This window comes from Halictus rubicundus, chromosome 7 (assembly GCF_050948215.1).
Source record: "Halictus rubicundus isolate RS-2024b chromosome 7, iyHalRubi1_principal, whole genome shotgun sequence".
NCBI classification, from domain to species: Eukaryota; Metazoa; Arthropoda; class Insecta; order Hymenoptera; family Halictidae; genus Halictus; species Halictus rubicundus.
In genome coordinates, this window is record NC_135155.1 from 11,203,142 (window position 1) to 11,222,821 (window position 19,680).

Below are 19,680 nucleotides of genomic sequence, written 5' to 3' on the forward strand. Positions count from 1 at the left end.
TTATGGTGTAAATAATTTGCAGTATTTCTAATACAAGGTATGATAATTACATAATATATGTACGGTAAGTACTTAGTACATATGCAAATATGAAATACATGTACCATCATAGTTATGCTGCAGAGTTTAGCAAATGATCGTTATCGGGTTTTTATACCAAGCCAATTGAGAATATTTTTATCGCATTTTTTTAATCGACACGGTTTTATTTGTGCTTTCTTCAATCCTTTTGTGCAGTCTTTTGCCGAACAGTGACGCCATCGGACCTGTCGACCGTTTCCGCAAGTTACACTACACATGTTCCAATTACCCCACTCGTCCCACTTTTCATGATCTGCAAAGTATCATAACAAAAACTTATTTACGTAGAGACTCATTGGCGAGCTAAACAAGGAACATCAAGCAATATTTGCACTTACAATACGTGCAGCGAAAGAAAACTTGTCTATCCATACATACATACATACAGATATCTAAATATGACGATTATATCACACACGTACATGTTTCCTTAGCTTCGTCTTCGGTTTTTGCCGACGACACAGCATTATTTTCGTGGAATAAATCGTTGTGGATGGGATCTTCGTTGATAGTTTTTGCTAGATAATTGAGCAACCTCCGACCATAAATATTTGACTCCTTTAAGGAACGGAAATGCCGTTGAGATCTCCAGATCGACGGTTCTCTTACATGTTTTGGTAGATTTAATTCGCTAATCTGTGTACAATGTACTTAGTTAACATAATCGTAAAGTTAAATTAAAATTTTATTACGCTATATTGTACGACTACTTGAACTTGAACTGGAACTACAATTAACATATATTTACACGTTTATGTATTTTAGCACTTACTCGAAAAAAGTTGGGACACGTATTAATCGATCCATGATCGTAATAATCGTACCGAATCTTTCTTCTATCATCTTTACGATACCGTTGATCGAAATGTAACATAGCACAACTGAGGTTTCTCTTCCGATTCTCATATAAACTGAATTAATAAGAAACGATTATTAGCATTTACACACAGGAATATAATAATATGATTTTCAAATGCAAGAAAGTGCTTTATGAACAGTATTTCAATATACCAAAGGTTGGCGTGGCTTAACAGATTTTCCGACGATCCGAAGGTGTAGAATTCTTTTGATCCAACCTCGCTATTCGAATTCTTTTGGAATACGAATCCAAAGCTCTGGGTCATCGTGAATGCAAATAATAATCGCATAGCATGTTCCATCGAACTCGTATTAATTAAGAGCAGTAACGCGTGAACGAAAAACCTACTGCTTAAAATTTGTTAGATGCGATAATTAAATTTTTATTATTGCTAAGCTGAATATAGCTCTGCTATAGTAATTGACCGATTTCATTACGTACCGTGCAGGTACGTACAAGTTAGATACTGTACATTTCCAAATTTTGTGCTTAACACTTTGTATACTGACCACATATAGAACTCATGAGTTCCTATCGGTGCATCCGTGTTAAAACGTTTGGCAAAGTTGTCAAGGAAACGTTTAATATTTTTTATTAAAACTATTTTGTTCAAGAAATTCCATTCAATGTACACTTATCGTATATTCTATAAAAGAGTAACAATTTCTTCTGAACATCCTCTCAAAACACTATGTTGTATTTCTTTGAGCAATAATTTTAATTTGATTTAACATTATACAGATTACGCTAAATTATTTACAACCTAAAAAATGCCTTATGGGCACGACCATTAGGAATCTGTCCTTGAAGTCTCAACCTCCTAACAGCTTCTCTCAAATGTTTTGGCTGTAATGGCCCCGTTTCCCGATGCGCTTCCATGACATCGAGAGCTACGATTCGAAATACAATTGGTGAATAGTAGCATTTTTACCTATTTAGAAGTTCTAGCAAACGGTTCAAGTTTTACCTTCTTCCACGATTTCTCCGACAAACACTTTCGCTATACCAGACATCGCTATGACTACGTTTTGCGATACAGAACAACCCGTGATTGTTTGCATAATCTAAGACAGAAATAGTAATCGCAAAACTTGTTTAGTAACGGGCAGAACGTTAAACGAAATGTAAAGTCAATATTAAAATGAATCGCATACTCTTTTTATGGCTGCTTTTGGAAAAGCGGCTCTTCTATACATCTCGTATCTATCCAACTGATCTTCCGTGAAATTGGAAACCAATACCCTGTTAAGAAAACCATATGGTTAATCCTGGAGTTACCTTGATCGTCTCAAACATCTTGCTTATTATCGATGAGAGAAAAAAGGTGATGTAATATCATAATTTTATGATATTCTAGGTTGTTAAATTCGTCTTGAGCTCGGTTATTGATAATAAGCAAGATATTTGAGGTACTTGATTAGATGGAACATCCTGTATCAGAAATATTTCAGAAACGCAGCATACATTGCACATATAGACAAATACATACTGCATTTTTTCTCTCTCCTCTTCTTCCAATTCTTTTTTACTTTTCTCTTTGCTTTCTCTTCTTTCTTTGACGTTTATCGGATTCGCGTGTGGTAATACTATATCGTTTCCAAATAGATCCTCCGTAGTTTGCTCTTCTTCTCTATTAATTTCAATTTCATGCTTGATAATTTCGATTTGATCTTCTACCATCGAGCCTAATAAATTAGAACTTATTTCTTCTACGTCCGACTGAGATTGAGAACTCATCGCATCCGATTCTACCTGTAACATTAAATGCTGTATCGTATGGCATATGTAGGAATCCTTTATGGTATACCTTAATGTGCATATTATCCGCATCCATCGATTCTGTGTCTTTGGATATAGAGTTTCGGGATGGACTGTCCTTTTCTTCTTTATCTTCTATATCTATGTGTTCGCTTTCGTTTCCAGAATCTTCTTTCCCAAATATATTATCCATCGTGTAATCAAATACAAATTTCCAAAGATGTGCCTAAACATGTACAGAATTCTCTAAAATATTCATTCCTGATTAAGAAATGTCTGTTGCACATATATAAAACATAGCTTTTAAATTTTTTTGAAAAATTTACCCGATTAAAACATCAGCTTCGCTAAGAGTATCAAGAAGGTAATAACCAGAGGAACAACAACTCGAATGCTCAAGAAATTTGAATTCGAGTCAATTCATCTATTCATAATGTTGTTCAATTGTTAAATTGCGTGTTGCAACGATAACTGAAAGGGAAAACCATGTGCATTCATATTTGTATATAGTGTCTCGCGCAATCGATCAAATGTTCCAAACACTTTGAGGAGTATGTACGAAATATGAATAGATTATCCAATAAGTAGATTTCAATTTCTTTAACCCTTATCGGACGCTAGCTTTTTATACGTGATTCTCACTACATAGGTTGTAGCTAGCAATCGTGCCGGCATTTCACAGAGAGCGAGTTTCGACAGGTTCCGTCTTGTCACATCCCACATGATGTACGACCGCAGCGACAAAACACTGTTGTCACGTAAGAGGTGACTTACGACCGGTAAGGGTTAAACTCTTGTAAACTGCAGCAACTATGCAGACTTTGTATAGAAATATTTTCAACACATGCTACGCTCATTTTTTGTAAAAACAATAAATACCTACATATATAAGCACCGAGGGAACATTTATTCGATCATGGGAGTCACTGTGTACAAAGTAACATAACGCGAGAGTACACATGTTTGCAACGTCTCTTTCCGTAACAGAAGTTTAAAAAATAACCGTTGCATTTCTTTGGTTGCGCGATCGATTACAGAAACGAAAGATGTATACGGATTTACATACACACATAGAATACAGAATATTCTGTTAAAAATGAATTGTCTAATTCGGTTCGGTTTGTTTTTCTTTTGGCCTGCTCTGGCGACAAAGCGGTCTCACAGAGTAATACTTACAGAGACGAAAGTCGGATGTATTTCAAGAACGAACTTTCGGTGCGCATGCGTTCATAAGTAGGCCTATTACAAGTGCACCCTCAAAATTCCGTACTTCTTCGCGGTTTTACAGCACAAGTTTGTACACTACGAACACAAAACGGACATAAAATTCATTTTAAATACGTAGGACCATTTGGTTGCACATGTGACTTGATAAAAATATTTTGTCGAGTAATATTAAAGTGCGGTATATAATCAAATGTTATTTTGCACACTCGCGTTGCTTTTTAAATATTATCACACTTTCAAACTTTTCAAATTTTTCGTAAACGATCGGTGATTCCTCTTTCATCCAACGGCCCGCGGGAGAGGACAGAAATATATCAACTCAAGAGAAGTGGCAACACTACCGTTTGTATACAGATTGTCAAGGTCATCGGAACATCGACGTTTCCGAAGGTTCGCCTCTGCGAGAATACTCGGTTGTTTGGTGGCAAGCAAAATACATGCATAATACCCGTAATCGATGAATCGAATTGAATTTTGAAAAGAGGTCGACGCGCGGCGATACATTATATACATCCCGGATTGAGAACCTCTGATCCAACGAGTTAAAGGACCATGATCGAATCACACTGGCAGCGTTAGCGTGGCGCCAGCTGGCGGTCGAGTGAAATTTAGTCGACGGTGTCGCGACGCCGCGACGTATTTGTCAATATCTGCTGCTTTTCGCGATTTTCACGGTTCATAGGTACTTTCGTTGGTCGAGAATCGACGTAGGAACGACCGTCGACGATTCGAGGACGATATCGGTGCTGGTCGCTCGTTGACGACGAGTTCGACGACGCGAGGGTCCTGATCGAAAAGTGCGGAGAGCTGTCGGCGCGAAAAACAGGCATCGCGAGCTGACCGGGACATTCTCGGGATTCTCTCGGGACTCTCTCTTGGGACTCTTTCGGGACGATAGCTGGTAGCTGGTGGTTAGGTAGGTTGCTGACTCGTCCGAACGAGTCTATCGCCTGACCTGCCCCGTTCAAAAGTCAAGGGGGAGTAGATGGTACAGTGAGTGAGTGCGACACAGTGGAATATCGAAAACGCTCGGTCAAGGAGTTGACCGTATAACCGCGAGTTCTGTTTACGCTTTGTACAATATCATTGAACACCACGAGCCTACGAATGCAGCTTCAAGACCGAGCCGCGTATTAAGATGTGAGTATGGTGTGTGTGTGTGTGTCTCTCTCTCTCTCTCTCTGTGTGTGCGTGTGTATGTGTACGTGCGGGCGCGCGCGCGTGTATGCGTGTGCGTGCGCGCGCCTTGGAACGTGCTTGGAACTGTTCGAGCCGAACACGTAGCCTTCGTAGCTAGTGTGCGCGAGTATCCGATAGCACTTTCGTTTCCGAATTTCGCAGAAAATTATGCGAATGAGGAGGGAGGAGAAGAAAAGCAAGAAAAGGTTTTCAGCGATGGTTCTTCGGGCCGAACATAATACCTTGACCGTCTTGTCTTTGTAGACGGAACGAAGGACCATTGTTGTACATACACATACAATCCGTTCGCTCCGTGATCCTGGTAGGTACGCGGTGAACGCGCGCACATCTCTTTCCACGCACACTGTCGCGTAGCTACTCGCTTCGCGTGTCGCAGATACGAGTAGATACGAGTAGATACATAGACAGTTGCATATACGTACGTGCATGTACCAGGCTTGGGTTCAACACGGTGTCGCATTGTAGTTGTACAAGTATTCGCGCGGGTTTGTATAACGCACACCTATCCGAGCTACGAAATATCGCGACAGGATCGCGCGTGAAACCGGTCTTGTTCCGATGAAACCGTTGAAACGGTCCGCGCCCTCCTCCCGCATCACTCTTTTCTGTAAAATCCACGAATTCCGCAACAGTTCTCCATCTTTGGTTGCTAGCGGACTGCGGATCTTTATGCGGAATAAATGTAGCGACATATTTCGAGTTACCGAGATCACCGCAGGAAACGGGGATCGAATGGAAACGCACGCGTGTATTCTATTCAAAATCTTAGCGTATCTACAGAAAAATTATAGTAGTGCTCGCCTACTCGCTCGGTACGTTCTCGTGTTTATCGTAATTCCATCGAATCCGCGGTCCAGTTATTAGTTTTCGAACAAAGGGTAAGCCTCGATACGTTGTGCGGTCGGTTGCCCTATACGTAATCGACAGGATATCGACTTTGGCCGATCATTATCGGTTGGTTCGTTCGTGCCTGCTGCTTCGGATTTCGAAGTTTATCGACAATTCGATTATCGTTCCGAATGCTTCGCAATTGAATATCTGCCCGGTGGTAGAAAATATTTTCGGCACCGATCGATCACCCTTTTCGCGTAGATACCTACGTGCAGTAGGTACTAGACTGCGGATCTCTATGCAAAATAAAAATTTCCTACCTGAATTGCAACATATCGCAGTGAAATAGAAATTGATTTTACAATATTTTGACAATAATTAGATTTGACAATAATATAACAGTATTTTTAAATTCTTCTGTTTTTACTGTTGCATAAAATCCGCTGCCTACCTATTACGGTTCTACCTGTATCTATGTAGCTGTTTATAATCGTTCGGAATATATATGATGAAATGCGAATTCAATCTGATCTAATTAAGCCTTGCACGGGCGACTAAAATGTATAAATAATTTTAAAGCATCCGTATTTAAAGATTTTCGCAGGAACTTTTACGTGTATTGAAACTGTAAATCGACGCTATAGTGCTAATTATTCGAAGCACCTGTGTGATATTTTTACAAGAAATAAAAGCTAAAGATTCGCCTTTTTTCGAAATGAAATTTCTCAAAACCGGTGATACAGACAAACGGGTTTTCAGGGAAAACGAAAACCGCTATATTGGTTATCGGAATGAATCGATTGGAAAGGAAAAGTTAAAGTTTGTCCGACAGAGCGGGGTCTGTGCGTGCTTGCGTGTGCTTGGAACGGTGGAACGAACGCGTGGAAAGGTAAAGAAAAAGTAAAGAAGAGGTAAAGAAAAGACGGTCGTTGGCCAGAGGAGAAACGACCGGACAAGTCTCCTTGCTCGAGACGACTCGAGACCTGTTTTAGTACGGAGCTACGCTCTGTCAGATTCGCTCATCCACTCTAGCAACCAGTTGTAGATCGTAGAATCGTCGGGCCGCAGATCGGAAAGTTCGAAATCGTAACAGCCTCGTTCCGGTATGCTTCGTTCCGTATACTTCTTGCCTCCGGTTCATGTTCTTGTTCTTTGTCTTGTTCGTGTTCTCGCTCGTCGTATCGGCCGCTTTAAACCTTTCGTACGAACCTGGACAAATACCAATGTCGAAAGAGTGCTTTTTTGTCGCTAGAGGAGTAAATAAATCGATACAAGTTCATTTGTAGAGTAGTTGCGAGCCTTCGAAGTCCGTTCGAAGAGACCAGCCATTGTTCTCGGAAGAATCCGTAAGGGCAGTCGACGCGCGAAACTCTGCGGAGATATCGAACACGCGTTTACTGTTTACCAGAGTTTCGACGTAAGGACATAAGGACACAAGGACCGGAGGCCGATATACCGTTAGCCATTGACGCGACGCAGCGCGACATTCTCTTTCCTATCTCGCGAAGAAGATTGCGCGTTCCCGCGCAAACACCGACGTTCACCGTGTTTTTCGCGTAGAATAGGTGATCGACCGGGTACGCCTTGTTTTTCCCGAAGTTAGGCCACCGCGTATCGCCGAGTACGACCCTGGCGCGAAATCGAATAGTCTTGTCGAGTCTCGTTGAAGCAAGAGCGCCGATTTACACGATTGTGAACGCGAACGCGAATATGTACGAGCCCGTTCCTTTCTCATTGTAGCTGCTGCTTCGGGTCCTTGACTCTGCCACTGCTCGTAAGCGAGGCGAAACTTTACGTAAGCACTTTCTATCCGCGAGACTCTGAACAGCGATTGGTGAAAAGCACAGACTGCCGGCAAACCGCAAACGTTTGCCAACATCAGCTAGTCAAAGAATTTCTTTGATACGATTGTTTGTCCGTGTTCGTACCGCTGACAATGAGTCCCTCGATTCGACGATCGACTGCTTACGAGGAAATACACACACTGTATACTCAACCTGGCCACGTTTACGTACAGTCTTTACAAATTTGATTTAGATTGCCTTATTTCGCATGTTTGTTTCTCCGTATTAGTTCCCAAGATAAAATTGGTTCTCCGTCTGTAAGTCCGAAGCGCGTTTTCAATCTGCGGTGCGCCGCACGCGGGGGGTTCAGGTGCGAATAGAATCTGCAATGTTTCTTTTTACGCAGGTGCGAAGAGGCTACAGAAGTGGAGACGCATCATCAGCAAACAGCGGCAACAACGATGGGCGTCGCCGAGGACGAGACGCCATCCTCTTTGACTTCTCATCCCAACCCTAACGTTAACAATCCGAATCAAGAAGGTACGTGACCGAACAGTGAACCTTCCTCACGAAAGACAAGTATTGGTTCATCGCGAACACCTGATAGGAAATACCTAAAACAAGGCTTTCGAAAGAACCCTTGAATGACTATTTAAAATTATAAAGGGAACGCTGAACGAGTCCAATGAAAACCAGACCCAGCTAGACCGCGATCGACATTGTCCTCGAGCGTTTTGGTTCTTCGGCTCGGAACGAAATTAACACTAAACCTACCAAGCATTAACACTATCTACTAAATGTTGCCTTATAAAAATGGCAACCCTAAATTTATTGAGTTTGGACAAGGACATTTATTCCACTATTTTTCATAAATGAATTTTTATAGTTTCAATAATTGGAAAATTAAAACCGGTTATTTTGACCGTGGTAGGTTTAGTGTTAAGAAGGAAAATGCGCGTTCGTTGATCCGTTCGCGCCTTATTCTTTCGACGCGTGTAACTCGGGTTACACCGCCACATCCGTTAGACAAATTTCAGATTGAAACCATTTTCTTTGTTCCCCCTGTACACGCTTATCACGAGATAATACGTTTTTTATACGAAACGCATACATGTACAGGGGAGAGTAGCCTACTTTGGACTGCGGCTACTCACCGAGTCTCTCGAGAAGGAAAAATGTTCGCGATAAATGTGTTATTAGCGATATCAACCGATCGGCGATTATGCTCTTCGTCTGGTTTAGCTACATACCAGCTCCTGCTGGTGCTAATTCGATTATGAATTTGTAATTAGCTCCAACCTATCTAGACGTCTCTCCGTTCCGCTTTAAATTTGGCTAGTCTTCCTTCCGTTAACAAACAGGAAGGAAGTAAATAGTTGCAAAGAAGATACACGGTAAACGCAGCGTGGCGCACAAATTCTTGTCTAACAATAAGGACTATTGTTTTCGTGGCTCGCGCCGGAAGAAATGAAGAGCGCGGTGCAAAGGTCCCGCCCATATCTTTCCTACAATAGACGGAAGTTATTTCCCGACTGCTTCCGGTTTCCGAGTTTTCACGAAGCATCTATCTCCTCTGCGTTCGTTTGTTTTCCGAAGAAATTTTTCCGACGCCGTTATTGGACAATTTCCGTTCGGACGCACCTGTTTGTTTCGAGTGGTTCCTTGATGCTCGAAGAACAACAAGGCGAATAGACCGTGCCCTTGATTTTTTTTCTCCAACGATCGGGCGGCTTGCAATTTCATTCACAACAGGTATAATTACGATGAGAAATTCATTTTTAATTAAACTTTGGATTTGGAAATACAGCTGCGCACGCTCGCGCCAGACAGACACGTGTTATCAATCGGGCTCGTTCACCTGCTGCTGGTGGTGCTGTCGTCCGTTGGTAACGTAGATACCTTCGAAAGGTGACTCGACGATGCATCCAGTTGGAAAGGCGGACGCGTTCGCGGTTATAACTGTAATCGTAGTTGCAATGGTAATAGTAATCGTAATCGTAATCGTAATCGCGATGGCAACTGCGATCGCCTGGAGCTCGCCGGCTCGTCGACTCCGGTATTGTTGGATACCATTGTACACAGCTGTAGCTACTGTTGCAGCCACGCGTGCATGTCCCTAGCTTGTTAACGTTATTAGAGTGGAAATCCTGCACGGATATATCTGCACGACCGCTCTACCGATTCCCTGCTTCCTCGAAATCTACTCTTCCGAGACGCCGCGCTGGCAATCAGAGACGAGACGAGACTAGGCAAGATCGGAATCGGCGACAACGATCGTTGGCGCTCGCATCCGAAGTCAGAGACGAGAGACTCACTCTTTCTCTGTCCGTCGGTGTCGGGGTGTCGGGGTGTCGGCGATGCCAATGTCGATGGCGCCTAACGAGTTCTCACGGAGAAAGTGTAGCGCCGATTTATCGGCTGCTCGGATACCGAACCGAAAACCCGAGGACAGTCGCGATGTTACGAAACTAATCTCTGAATGTTTTTCATAGGTTTCACGAATGAGCAAGGTTTACACGGAGACCGATGAAACGTGTAGATTTTACATACGCAGGCTCACGAAAATTGCAATTTTTTCCAAATTTTTTTGCATAACCAATTCTTCTAATTGCTCAAAAAAGTCAAGTCGTTTGATCCAATTTAAAAAAAAGATATACTGTTTTAAAACGTTTCGTGAACCTGTGTATATCGTGCGGTACAGAAATTGTTCGCGTCTTTTTACATTTTCTAGAAACTCGCGCAGTCGATCGGTTCGGTTTCCTTCGAGCAGCTCGTGCGACGCGTGTTGTTGGTCGGCGAACTGTACGTTCGGCTACATACAACGGTTCCGCAATATTTTCACCTGGTATGCGACACGTAGCGTGGAGTACTGCGGTATTTCAGTTGGGTCGGGCTGTGCTTTGAACTGTTGCCAGCAACATCTGTCCCTCTCCGTCGCTTCCAGAGTCTCTGTTCGTTGCTCGCTTCTTCCCTCGCTTTGTCTTTGTCTTCGTCTTTGTCTTTGTCTTTGTATTTCGATCTCCTGTGGGTATTCTGGGTCAAGTGTGTATTTTAATGGTCAGCGACGTCGGCAGAGTTTTTCTTTTCGAGTTGCGCGAGAACCCACGTTCGAGGGATCGAATCGAAGTCGCGTGGGTGAGCGTATCGCTCCACCGATCGCCGCGCCGGCACAGTTCCTCCGACAAACTTTTCACGACTACGAGCCCTGACGAGTCCTACTTCTGTTTTCCGGTGTTTCGTCTCGGACGAGAGCCAAACAAACGAACCTGCGGTATAGGTATTCGTATTTGTGTCCGAGTCCGTATTCGTATCCGTTGCCCTGTCCGTATCGGCATGGATAATCCTCTTGGATTTTGGATTTCTTCGATTTATCATGCGCTAAACTTGTCAAAATATTTGCGTAAAGGAACAAGAGCAGTTTTTGCTTCGCAAATTGGCTGGAACTCTCGTCCGGAATTCGCGGATGGCGCCTCTATTTTTGCATAGAGATCGTCGGGTCCAGCGACCGGCGTCCAGTCGTTTTACGATTAATTACCATATTACCGTAGACTCGCCGAGATGGCGGCTTCTAGCCGACAAGCTAGACATCTAGATGTCTAGGCTGAACGCGTGCGTGCGTTTGGTCCGATACGGTAGTCTCCCGCTAGAAATTCTTGTGGTCTCGGCCCTGGCCCGCGAAACGATTTCATATTTGGGATCCATCGAAAAATTCTTTGAGAAATCCTGAGCAGCAAAGCACAGCTATTTGAAACGCGTTACAAATTGTATAAGGATAGCCATTACATCTTCACATAGGTGGTTATTCTTTCGAAATAGAGATTTTGCGATTAAGAAAATATCGAAGAACAAGGAGAAGGAAGGGAGGCGCAAGAAGAGGCGCCAAGTCTCGGTGAACTCGATCGGACACGCTTTCTGTTTTTACTTGGTCCGTAGAACGGCCGGTTACGCTCCTCCTCTCGAATAATAAATACAACGACTTTCCATTTTCAATGCGAACGATGTTTCGTCGTTTGCGTCGAAGACACGTTCGTACGCGCTTACGATTTCTCCGGCCTAGGTCCGAGGTGGAGCTTCGAAACGGAAATAAGAGAGAGGGCGACGCGAAGGTCGCGGCAATTGGCAATCGGCAACCGGCAACGAACGCGTCTTCTCCTTGCGCTTCGGAAGGGTTGAGGGTGGTTGCACGTAAACACGCGTGACACCGTTTCCGTTACGTGCTAGATACGTTGCCCAGAACGACGATTATCGATATTCACGAAACTAATGCGACCAAAAGAGAAATTCTAGCAAAATCAAGATTAGCGACAACAAAACAGAATTTGATTTCTCTCCAAGAGAATTAACACTAAACCTACCACCGCCGGTCAAAATGACCGGTTCCAGATTTTTTATTTTACAATTACTGAAATCCTAAGATGCTTTCGTATTATAATACGAACCGCACAAAATCCAAACAAATTCAATCTTGTCATGTTTATAAGACAATCTGTATAAGTTACTTTTAGGGCTCGGTGGGTGTAGTCTAATAACGAATCGTCGACGCGAGAGTCCGAATCAACGCTATAAGACACGAGGTTGTCGCGACCGTTCGAATTTCGCTCGGAATACGTCCTTCTTTTCCTGTTTGTCCGCGTATACAATAAAGTCTCTATCTAAGCCCAATCCCCGGGTCCGTGCTGTGACATTGATCTGGTAGGGTTACTATGTACATATTTTGTTGTGACTCCGTCGACCGCGCCGAACGTAGAAAACGACAGCGCGTGTAAACGCGGACCGCTCCACAGTGGGCTAAAATGTCAATCTAGGCGGACAAAATTATTTCAGCACTATTGTAAAACTTAAAGTCATAGTAGAATAGGTTATTGGATTCGCCTTGACGCTGGCTACAACAATACGTAATAAAAATTATATAGCGACAATTAAAAAGTTAAGGTGACGGTAATTTTTTATTAAAAAGAAAAAGTATTTTTTTATTTTTTTCTCTGGGGGTTCAGGAATGTTGACGGAACGAGTTTTAAAACCAAATACAGTAATGTATTTACTTACCTTTCGATGATATATTTACAAAACAATTCAAAATATCACAAAATAAAAAGGTATTCAACGAAACGCACCGCAGGACGCACGAAAACATACTGTCGTAGACAGACAAAATTTTCCGCTTTCGCACCAAGCTCGCAATACATACGGAAAAACCCAAATGTCTATTCATTATTTTATCACAGGTGGTTAGTCACCCTACCTAGGACACAGGTAAAACAAAAATGTTCCGATTCTAAGGACATTTAATTTTTGCATTATTCCTCGCTATAATTGCCGTTTCGCAGGAAGGAAGGCGAGAGCGAGTACACCGTAGAAAAAGTACCTACATGTTTTCTTGGTGAAACCATGTAGCGAGAGTGTTTGCGATAGTGTGGCGGTTGCGTGGCAACACTGCAGCGGTAGTGGTGCGAGAACGCGGGTGTCTCCGTCCACATCTACTTAGACGTAGATACATATTTACGCGCAACTCTCGCTCGACCTTTTCGTTCGACTCTTCGCTCTAAAAACTGACTCTTCCAAAACAACTCGAGTTGCTCGTCCACTGCCCTTCTCCGACCCCCGCCAAGCATGCCCAGAAACCTAGCTAGAAAAAACGAGCACCGAGCGCAGGTGTTCACTTCGGCTTTCCCAAAAAAACGGGCAACGAGCGCACGTATACATTTCGGTGCTCGGTGACGCGTAGCCCGAACTGCTGTTCCTACAACACACATAGTTGGAATCGTTTAGATTACCCCGTAAGCGATAGCTTTAGTGAAAAATATTACTGTTAAAAAAATTTGAGTGGTTTCGACGAAGATATAATTTGGTGCGACTGTCCGATCAACATACGAAAGTCAAGTTGTCATCTTGGAATCATCGAATTGTAAGATCTTTAACACTAGAAAAACCAAGGGAGGTCAAAATGACTTGTTTGGCATTTCTTATAATCATTACTCATTTTCAGTACATTTTTTTTTTCTAAAATTTTGTAAGACTTTTTCTAAAATATGTAAATAATTAATTCTGTAAAGCAATTTTCTTTTTTTTTTGTCTTTTTGTTGCAAAATTTGATGTAGTATACCTACGTATACCGAACGGATCATTTCGATCCCCGCGAAACGTAAGTAATCTTGTGATTTTTTCATTCTTTTTTTAACCCTTATCGGACGCTAGCTTTTTATACGTGATTCTCACTAGGTTGTAGCTGCTTTCGGTAAATATGCGAAAAATTTCCGGTATTATGAGAATAACATTTTTGTTAGAAATTATTTATTTTTTGAAGGAGTATTGCAAATACATGAGTTTCAAATAATTATTTATAAGTTTTTAATGTATGATATTTTTCGAAACAATCTTCAACATGAAGGAATTGTTAACTGCTTAACTGACAAGGCAATCGTGCCCGCATTTCACAGAGAGCGAGTTTCGACAGGTTCCGTCTTGTCACCTCCCACGTGACGTACGACCGCAACGACAAAATACTGTGGTCACGTGAGAGGTGACTCACGACTGATAAGGGTTAATTTCTTCATATTTTTGCATGACCGTAACAATATTTTCGTTTCTATATAAAAACGTGTAACGCCTGTATATATTGATATGTTTTCGATGCTCTTGCATCGCAGAAAGTATTTCGCATTTACTCAGAAAGAAACGCTGACAGAGGAAATGTTATTTTGTGCCATAATACTTTCCGAAAATCGGAATTCTATTCGTTATCGTGATCTGCAGAAATATTTTAACCCATAAAATTGCTTAGGTACTATGGGAAAATTTTCACGAAGCTGTAAATTACTGGAAGAAATAAATAAAAACAAGTCATTCTGACCCCTCCGGTAAAAATAGGTATACGTCAATTGTCGATTGCTTTGTGTAATGGGTGGGGGGGGGGGGGGAGATGCGTGATATACCTGTGAACAAGAATGTGTAGCGTCCGTCGCGAGGGTGATCGACAACAGTTTGAAAAAAATTTGAGGGATCATTCTTTGGACAAACCGTCGATTGAAATTAAAATATTAACAGATTGCGATTTCAAGACCTTACCGATTCGTCAATAATAGTAAACCAGATCATAAAGCATGTATACAATGCATTTTTCAGTATTTATTCCTCATTTTATTTTTTTTTTCCAAGAAATATACAGTGACTCCCACTTATATTCGCACGCTTTTAAAAATCGTATAACTTTGTTAACATTGGACCATACGACTTGGATTTTTTTTTAAAGAAGTTAGCACAATTGATACATAAAGTGAAATAAATTTTTTACAAAAATTGCAATTGGTCGAAATTTCGGAGTAAATACTAAAAGTTGTATTTTGCAACTTTTTTACGTGGAATTACATTGAAAATTTAGAAAGTACGATTTGTAGATCTGTATGAATAATACATATTCTAAGAATTTTATCAAGATCGGTCAACGTTGCAGTGAGTTTCAGATATTTCGAAATGATCACATAAGGGCGAAATTCCCTGACGAGGCCAAAATTCTGCGACTTTCACCCAAAGTTTTCATCGTTAAACTAACGTAGCTAATTGCAACTTTGACCGATTTAGATGAAATATTCAGAATATGTATAATTGATACATATGTACGAAACGTACTTTTTAAATATTTAATATAAGCCCACATAAAAATGTTGCAAAATGTTTCAGTACTTTCTCTGCAATTTCGACCAATTGCAATTTTAATCAAACATTTTTTTTTCACGTTATGTAGCGAACCACTTGTTCCAGCTTCTCAAAAAAATTCAAGTAGTATAATCCAATATTGACAAAGTTATGCGATTTTTAAGAGCGTCCGAATATTAGTGGGAGTCACTGTATGTAGCCTGTCCTACCTACCGCGGCCGGTCAATTTGACCGCACGAGATAATGTGGTACATATTTACTCCTCTAAACCTAAACAATCAGTCTAAAAGAAAGGCTATTCTCAATGTGGCATGGTCAACTCAAAATAAATGAGCCGCCTTACTGAATGAGACGCTATCAAGTTGCGCACGTGCCTGGTTGATAATACTGTTTCATGGTAAATAAGTACATCCAAACCGTAAAGGTGGACGACACAGTACAATTTTGTAAATCGAGGAGAGAGCATCGCAGTATTCTTTACCTAATTGAAATTATATGAAACTAAATTTGTATCGTCAATCTACTAATTCATTCAGCAACAAATTGACTATTACCTACGTTCAATTATATTAACAATAACTTTTTTCAAGGATCGGTCATTCTGACTGCGCACGGTAGGAATAGGTGTACTAGAAGTGTCGGTAGGCTTAGTGTTAAATTTTCTCTCGGCTGTTGTCGAACGTTCCGTAGATTCGCTAAAAATTGCAAGCGTCCGCATACTTTTGAGCGGCAGTGTATACGCGCGTGCATGAACGCGCGCACACCGGACCAACACCGAAACAGAGCCAGAAAACGGTGAAGAAAGGGGGAGCGTGTGTGCGAGTGGGAGAGAGCGAGCGAGAAAGGGTGAAAAGCGGTGGGGGTGAGAGAGAGAGAGAGAGAGAGAGAGAGAGAGAGAGAGAGAGAGCGGCGATTGCCATTGCTGTTGCCCCTGCCACCGCCGCGCCGTTGCCATCGCCGTTACCACCGCACCGCTCTGCTCCGCTCCGCACCGCTCCGCTCCGCCGTTGCCCCTGCCGCGCCGGTAGGCAGCAGCGAGCGGAACAGCGCGGAGAACCAGAGAAACGAAGAAACGTAGAAGCGTGTTGGCTCGGGCTCGAGCGAGGCGATCGACGACAACAGTGCGAGAGCGTCGACGCGTACCGCGTATCGCGTAGACTCGAGAAACGCGCTTCACGTAGTCGAATCACTGCGACTAGCTGGCTGGCTAGCTAGAGCTGCTCGTCTCTCTTTCTCTCTCTCTTTCTCGATTTCCAAAATGGGTTAAACGGTGCTCCTTTGACGTTTTGAATCGTGATTCGATCGTGCCTCGCGCGTAATCCCCGCCGCGGCGGTCATTATTTCCCAGAGTGCGAGATATTGGAGCAAAGTGAATCGCGGGTGTGCGACCGATCGATCTTGTATTCGTTCGAAAGTGCCGTCGAATGTTATCCATACTGTGACGAGAAGAAACGCGTTGAACGCGAAGAAACGAACGGTGCGCGATCGAGACGTTAAACGCGTAATTTTGTGCGACAATTATATATGTATACGTGCATATACATATAAAGGTTGACTTTACTGGGAGCGTAAACGTGCAGAAAACCTTGATCGAACGAAAGAAAAATTGGATACACCGGAGTGCTCGACCTGCTCAGCCAGCGCGAGGAGCGGAGGGCACCGCGCGAAAATGCCAAGAAACGGATAAATGCGAGAATTTGTTTCGGTTCGAATCGAGCGAAAAGGAGACGAGAACAGCTAACGTAGACAGTGGGTGACGACAGCGCGGCCAGCCGCGGACAATGCCGCAACTACGTGACCGACCGAGCCTCGATCACCGATACGACCTGCCAAGATCAACGTCGATCTCGAAGGGCGGCCCGTCGCGTCGGCGCCGTTCTTCCTAGGAGCTTGTGCAATCGGCGAGCAGATTCGAGGGAACGATTATTTTTCTCTAGGTTGGTTGAAACGCGCTTTGGATATCGGAAAGCTTCGAGGTGCGAGCGCAGCTCCACCAGAAACCGTTAATCGCGAGCCTGGATCGGATCGAGCTAAGTAGGACGAAGCGCAATAATTCTACTTAAACGAGTAGTGGTGCCTGCTATTCGCGAGCGCGCTTCAGCAATTTCCTCCTGTCTGAAAAACTTTCGAACCGCGCTATCGAACGATTACGAAATCCAAGTGGATTCAATTCGTTTCCGTTCCGTACCGATCTGATCCGATACGATTCGGTTCGGTTCAATTCCATTTCGCTGTCCTGTTGGTGCCCGCGATCGTCGACGCACCAAATAAATCGGACGGAGCCGACGGTACATGGAAGATAAGTATGTTTCGCGAGGGGGGCGGCCAGACGATCGTTATCGGTTCTACTTTTGAAAGGAAGCGGTATCGTTTCCTCGTACTTCGTTACCGCGAACCACCGATAAGGGTAAACGCTGCGAGTTGACGTGGATCGGGACGATCTTGAGAAACACGTGCGATCGCGCGGTTCACGGTACTGGCGCGACAACCGCTGCTGCGTACCGGTCGTTTGCGCGCGCGCGCGGGCCCGCACCGCACGCGACCACCGTTCAATTTCGAGTACAGAGGGACACGTTGGAATACCAGGAATACGGAAAGCGATTCGTCGTAGTGTGCGCAACAAGTTCGGGGAAGCACGTGACTCTTCGAGCAGCTACCGAGGCAAACATCCGAGCAACAGAATAGATAACGTTCGTAATCACGGACGTTATCCGAATCGCGTATCCGTGTAGTTCTCTCCATCTTTCCCTCTTTCTTTCTTTCTCTTTCTTTTTCGCGGTCTGTCGTAGGAAAATTCGCTGGCCGAATTCGAAGAAAATTTCCAGGATCGTTGTTCAGAAATTCGTGAAAACAAAGGGGAGAAAGGTGGGGGTCGGGGTGGAATTGGAAGAAATTTGGTATCGCGTTTTACCAACACTCGGTTGGAAGCAATAGGTTGGTGCGTATGAAATGTCGGATTCTTTCAGGGAATGATGAAAGACGTTTATTCGATCAAAATACATAAATATTTTGAATGCGTAAATGCTATTCGTAGACGGTTTGCGTTTTCATGGGTAACGAGCACCGGTGTGGTCCTTTCAATGTCCGTTTTGTTTCGGAAGCGTTTATTAAAGTAAACTGTAAAAAAGACATCGTCCGTCGGACCGTTAACGATACTTTTACAAGAACGATCGTTTGCGTAAGAAACAGGGGCGCGATACGGTCGAATCGAAATCCGTCGCTTGACACGCACCAACCTAATACGTATTTCGGCCGAAGGTGGAAACCGTTGAACGACTTTCCCAGTTCGTGGGTTCGTTTTCGACTCGTCTGACGAGAGAACAAATGCCTGTCGCGTCGGAAGACTGGATGCCGCATCCGGCCAACATAACCAGTTCCATCACCACCGTCAAAGGTGCTACCATTCAAAGCACGACCACAGCTTGGATGTCGCCGTACAGCAGAACGTCGTCTTCGGAACGATCTCCTTCGAACAACAATAATAACAACAACAACAACAATAACAACAACAACCATCACCATCATCACCACCATCACCACCATCATCATCACAATCACCACCACCATCATCGTCGCAACAGCAGCGGCAACGGTAACATCACCACCAACAACAGTAACAACAATGGTGTTGTCATACTCGAAGGATGCAGACCACCCGCTGCTACCACGGCTAGAAGATTTCTGCGGTGGTTCAGCAGACTCGGACAACCACCGATGGGAAAGTCAGGTAAATCCTGATCGATCTTTGGATCGCGAACGTCCAACGAAACGGTTCGATACGATACGATTCCGATCGAATTTGTTCGATGCTCGGTATCACGAACAAAAATATGTATTTTTTTTGTGTGCGTTCGACTGTCTTCCCCGAGCCTTCCATGGGACATTGTAATTCTGCTACTTACTACATAATCGGCAATTCGGATGTCCCTTTCGAGAAGACTCGTTCACTATACGGCGTACACGGGATGGGAATAAGTAGAGTAATTAATTTCGTAAATAATAGATAAAGAAATAAATGGTAATTATATAGAAGTTGGTCCACCTTACCGATTTTGATGGCTTTGAAATATGTTGTCAAGGTCATCATTCTGAACAAATTTTTCCTATACATGTTACTGCCGCTCGATTTTAGTTTTCGAGATATTCGCAAAAAACTATTCCTAATACTGTATCGAATTTTCCTTATTCTTGCACGCTCCGTGGCAACGTAAACCTGTACCGGCGCGGCGTCTGTTTACTTTTTTTTTGTAAACACGCTGTGGAAATGAGAGAGAAAACAGAGTCTCA

The 19,680-nt window shown here is 43.1% G+C and overlaps 2 protein-coding genes across 18 annotated transcripts in view; one reads left to right on the forward strand and one right to left on the reverse strand.

Annotated features, from left to right (window-relative positions):
- Nucleotides 1–140: 140 nt before the first annotated feature.
- Nucleotides 141–10,952, reverse strand: Taf11 (TATA-box binding protein associated factor 11). Of its 12 annotated transcripts, none has more exons than XM_076790140.1 (11): nt 10,583–10,951; nt 3,875–4,000; nt 3,025–3,169; nt 2,748–2,924; nt 2,430–2,692; nt 2,095–2,182; nt 1,908–2,004; nt 1,704–1,830; nt 854–992; nt 504–717; nt 141–334 (listed from the first exon to the last, which is right to left on the reverse strand). In XM_076790140.1, exons 4-11 carry the CDS (start codon nt 2,889–2,891, stop codon nt 141–143), a joined length of 1,266 nt encoding a protein of 421 aa, XP_076646255.1. In that variant the 5' UTR covers nt 2,892–2,924; nt 3,025–3,169; nt 3,875–4,000; nt 10,583–10,951. The 12 variants fall into 12 exon arrangements, with proteins under 12 accessions (XP_076646255.1, XP_076646256.1, XP_076646263.1 ...); XM_076790141.1 differs by lacking the exon at nt 10,583–10,951 and adding an exon at nt 4,267–4,449; XM_076790148.1 differs by lacking the exon at nt 3,025–3,169 and having other exon boundaries at nt 10,583–10,952.
- Trc (Serine/threonine-protein kinase tricornered) overlaps nt 4,685–19,680 on the forward strand; it is a 52,905-nt gene continuing 37,909 nt past the window's right edge. Inside the window, exons 1-2 of one of the 6 annotated variants that reach the window (XM_076790130.1) lie at nt 4,685–4,841; nt 8,147–8,280. In XM_076790130.1, coding sequence (XP_076646245.1) covers nt 8,202–8,280 — 79 coding nt within the window. In that variant the 5' untranslated portion in view covers nt 4,685–4,841; nt 8,147–8,201. Of the gene's footprint in view, nt 5,066–8,146; nt 8,281–16,405; nt 17,331–18,651; nt 19,121–19,680 lie in introns of those variants that run through there. The other 5 variants (XM_076790128.1, XM_076790123.1, XM_076790124.1 and 2 more) reach the window with 5 other exon arrangements.

Excerpts from the sequence above, each read along its gene's own strand:
- Taf11 (XM_076790138.1), bottom strand. The coding sequence starts at position 4,368 with ATGCATGTATTTTGCTTGCCACCAAACAACCGAGTATTCTCGCAGAGG. Across the intron at positions 2,183-2,429 it reads GAGGAGAGAGAAAAAATGCA|GGTATTGGTTTCCAATTTCA; the intron begins GTATGTATTTGT and ends TTTTCTTAACAG. Across the intron at positions 1,831-1,907 it reads CGGAGAAATCGTGGAAGAAG|CTCTCGATGTCATGGAAGCG; the intron begins GTAAAACTTGAA and ends TTCGAATCGTAG.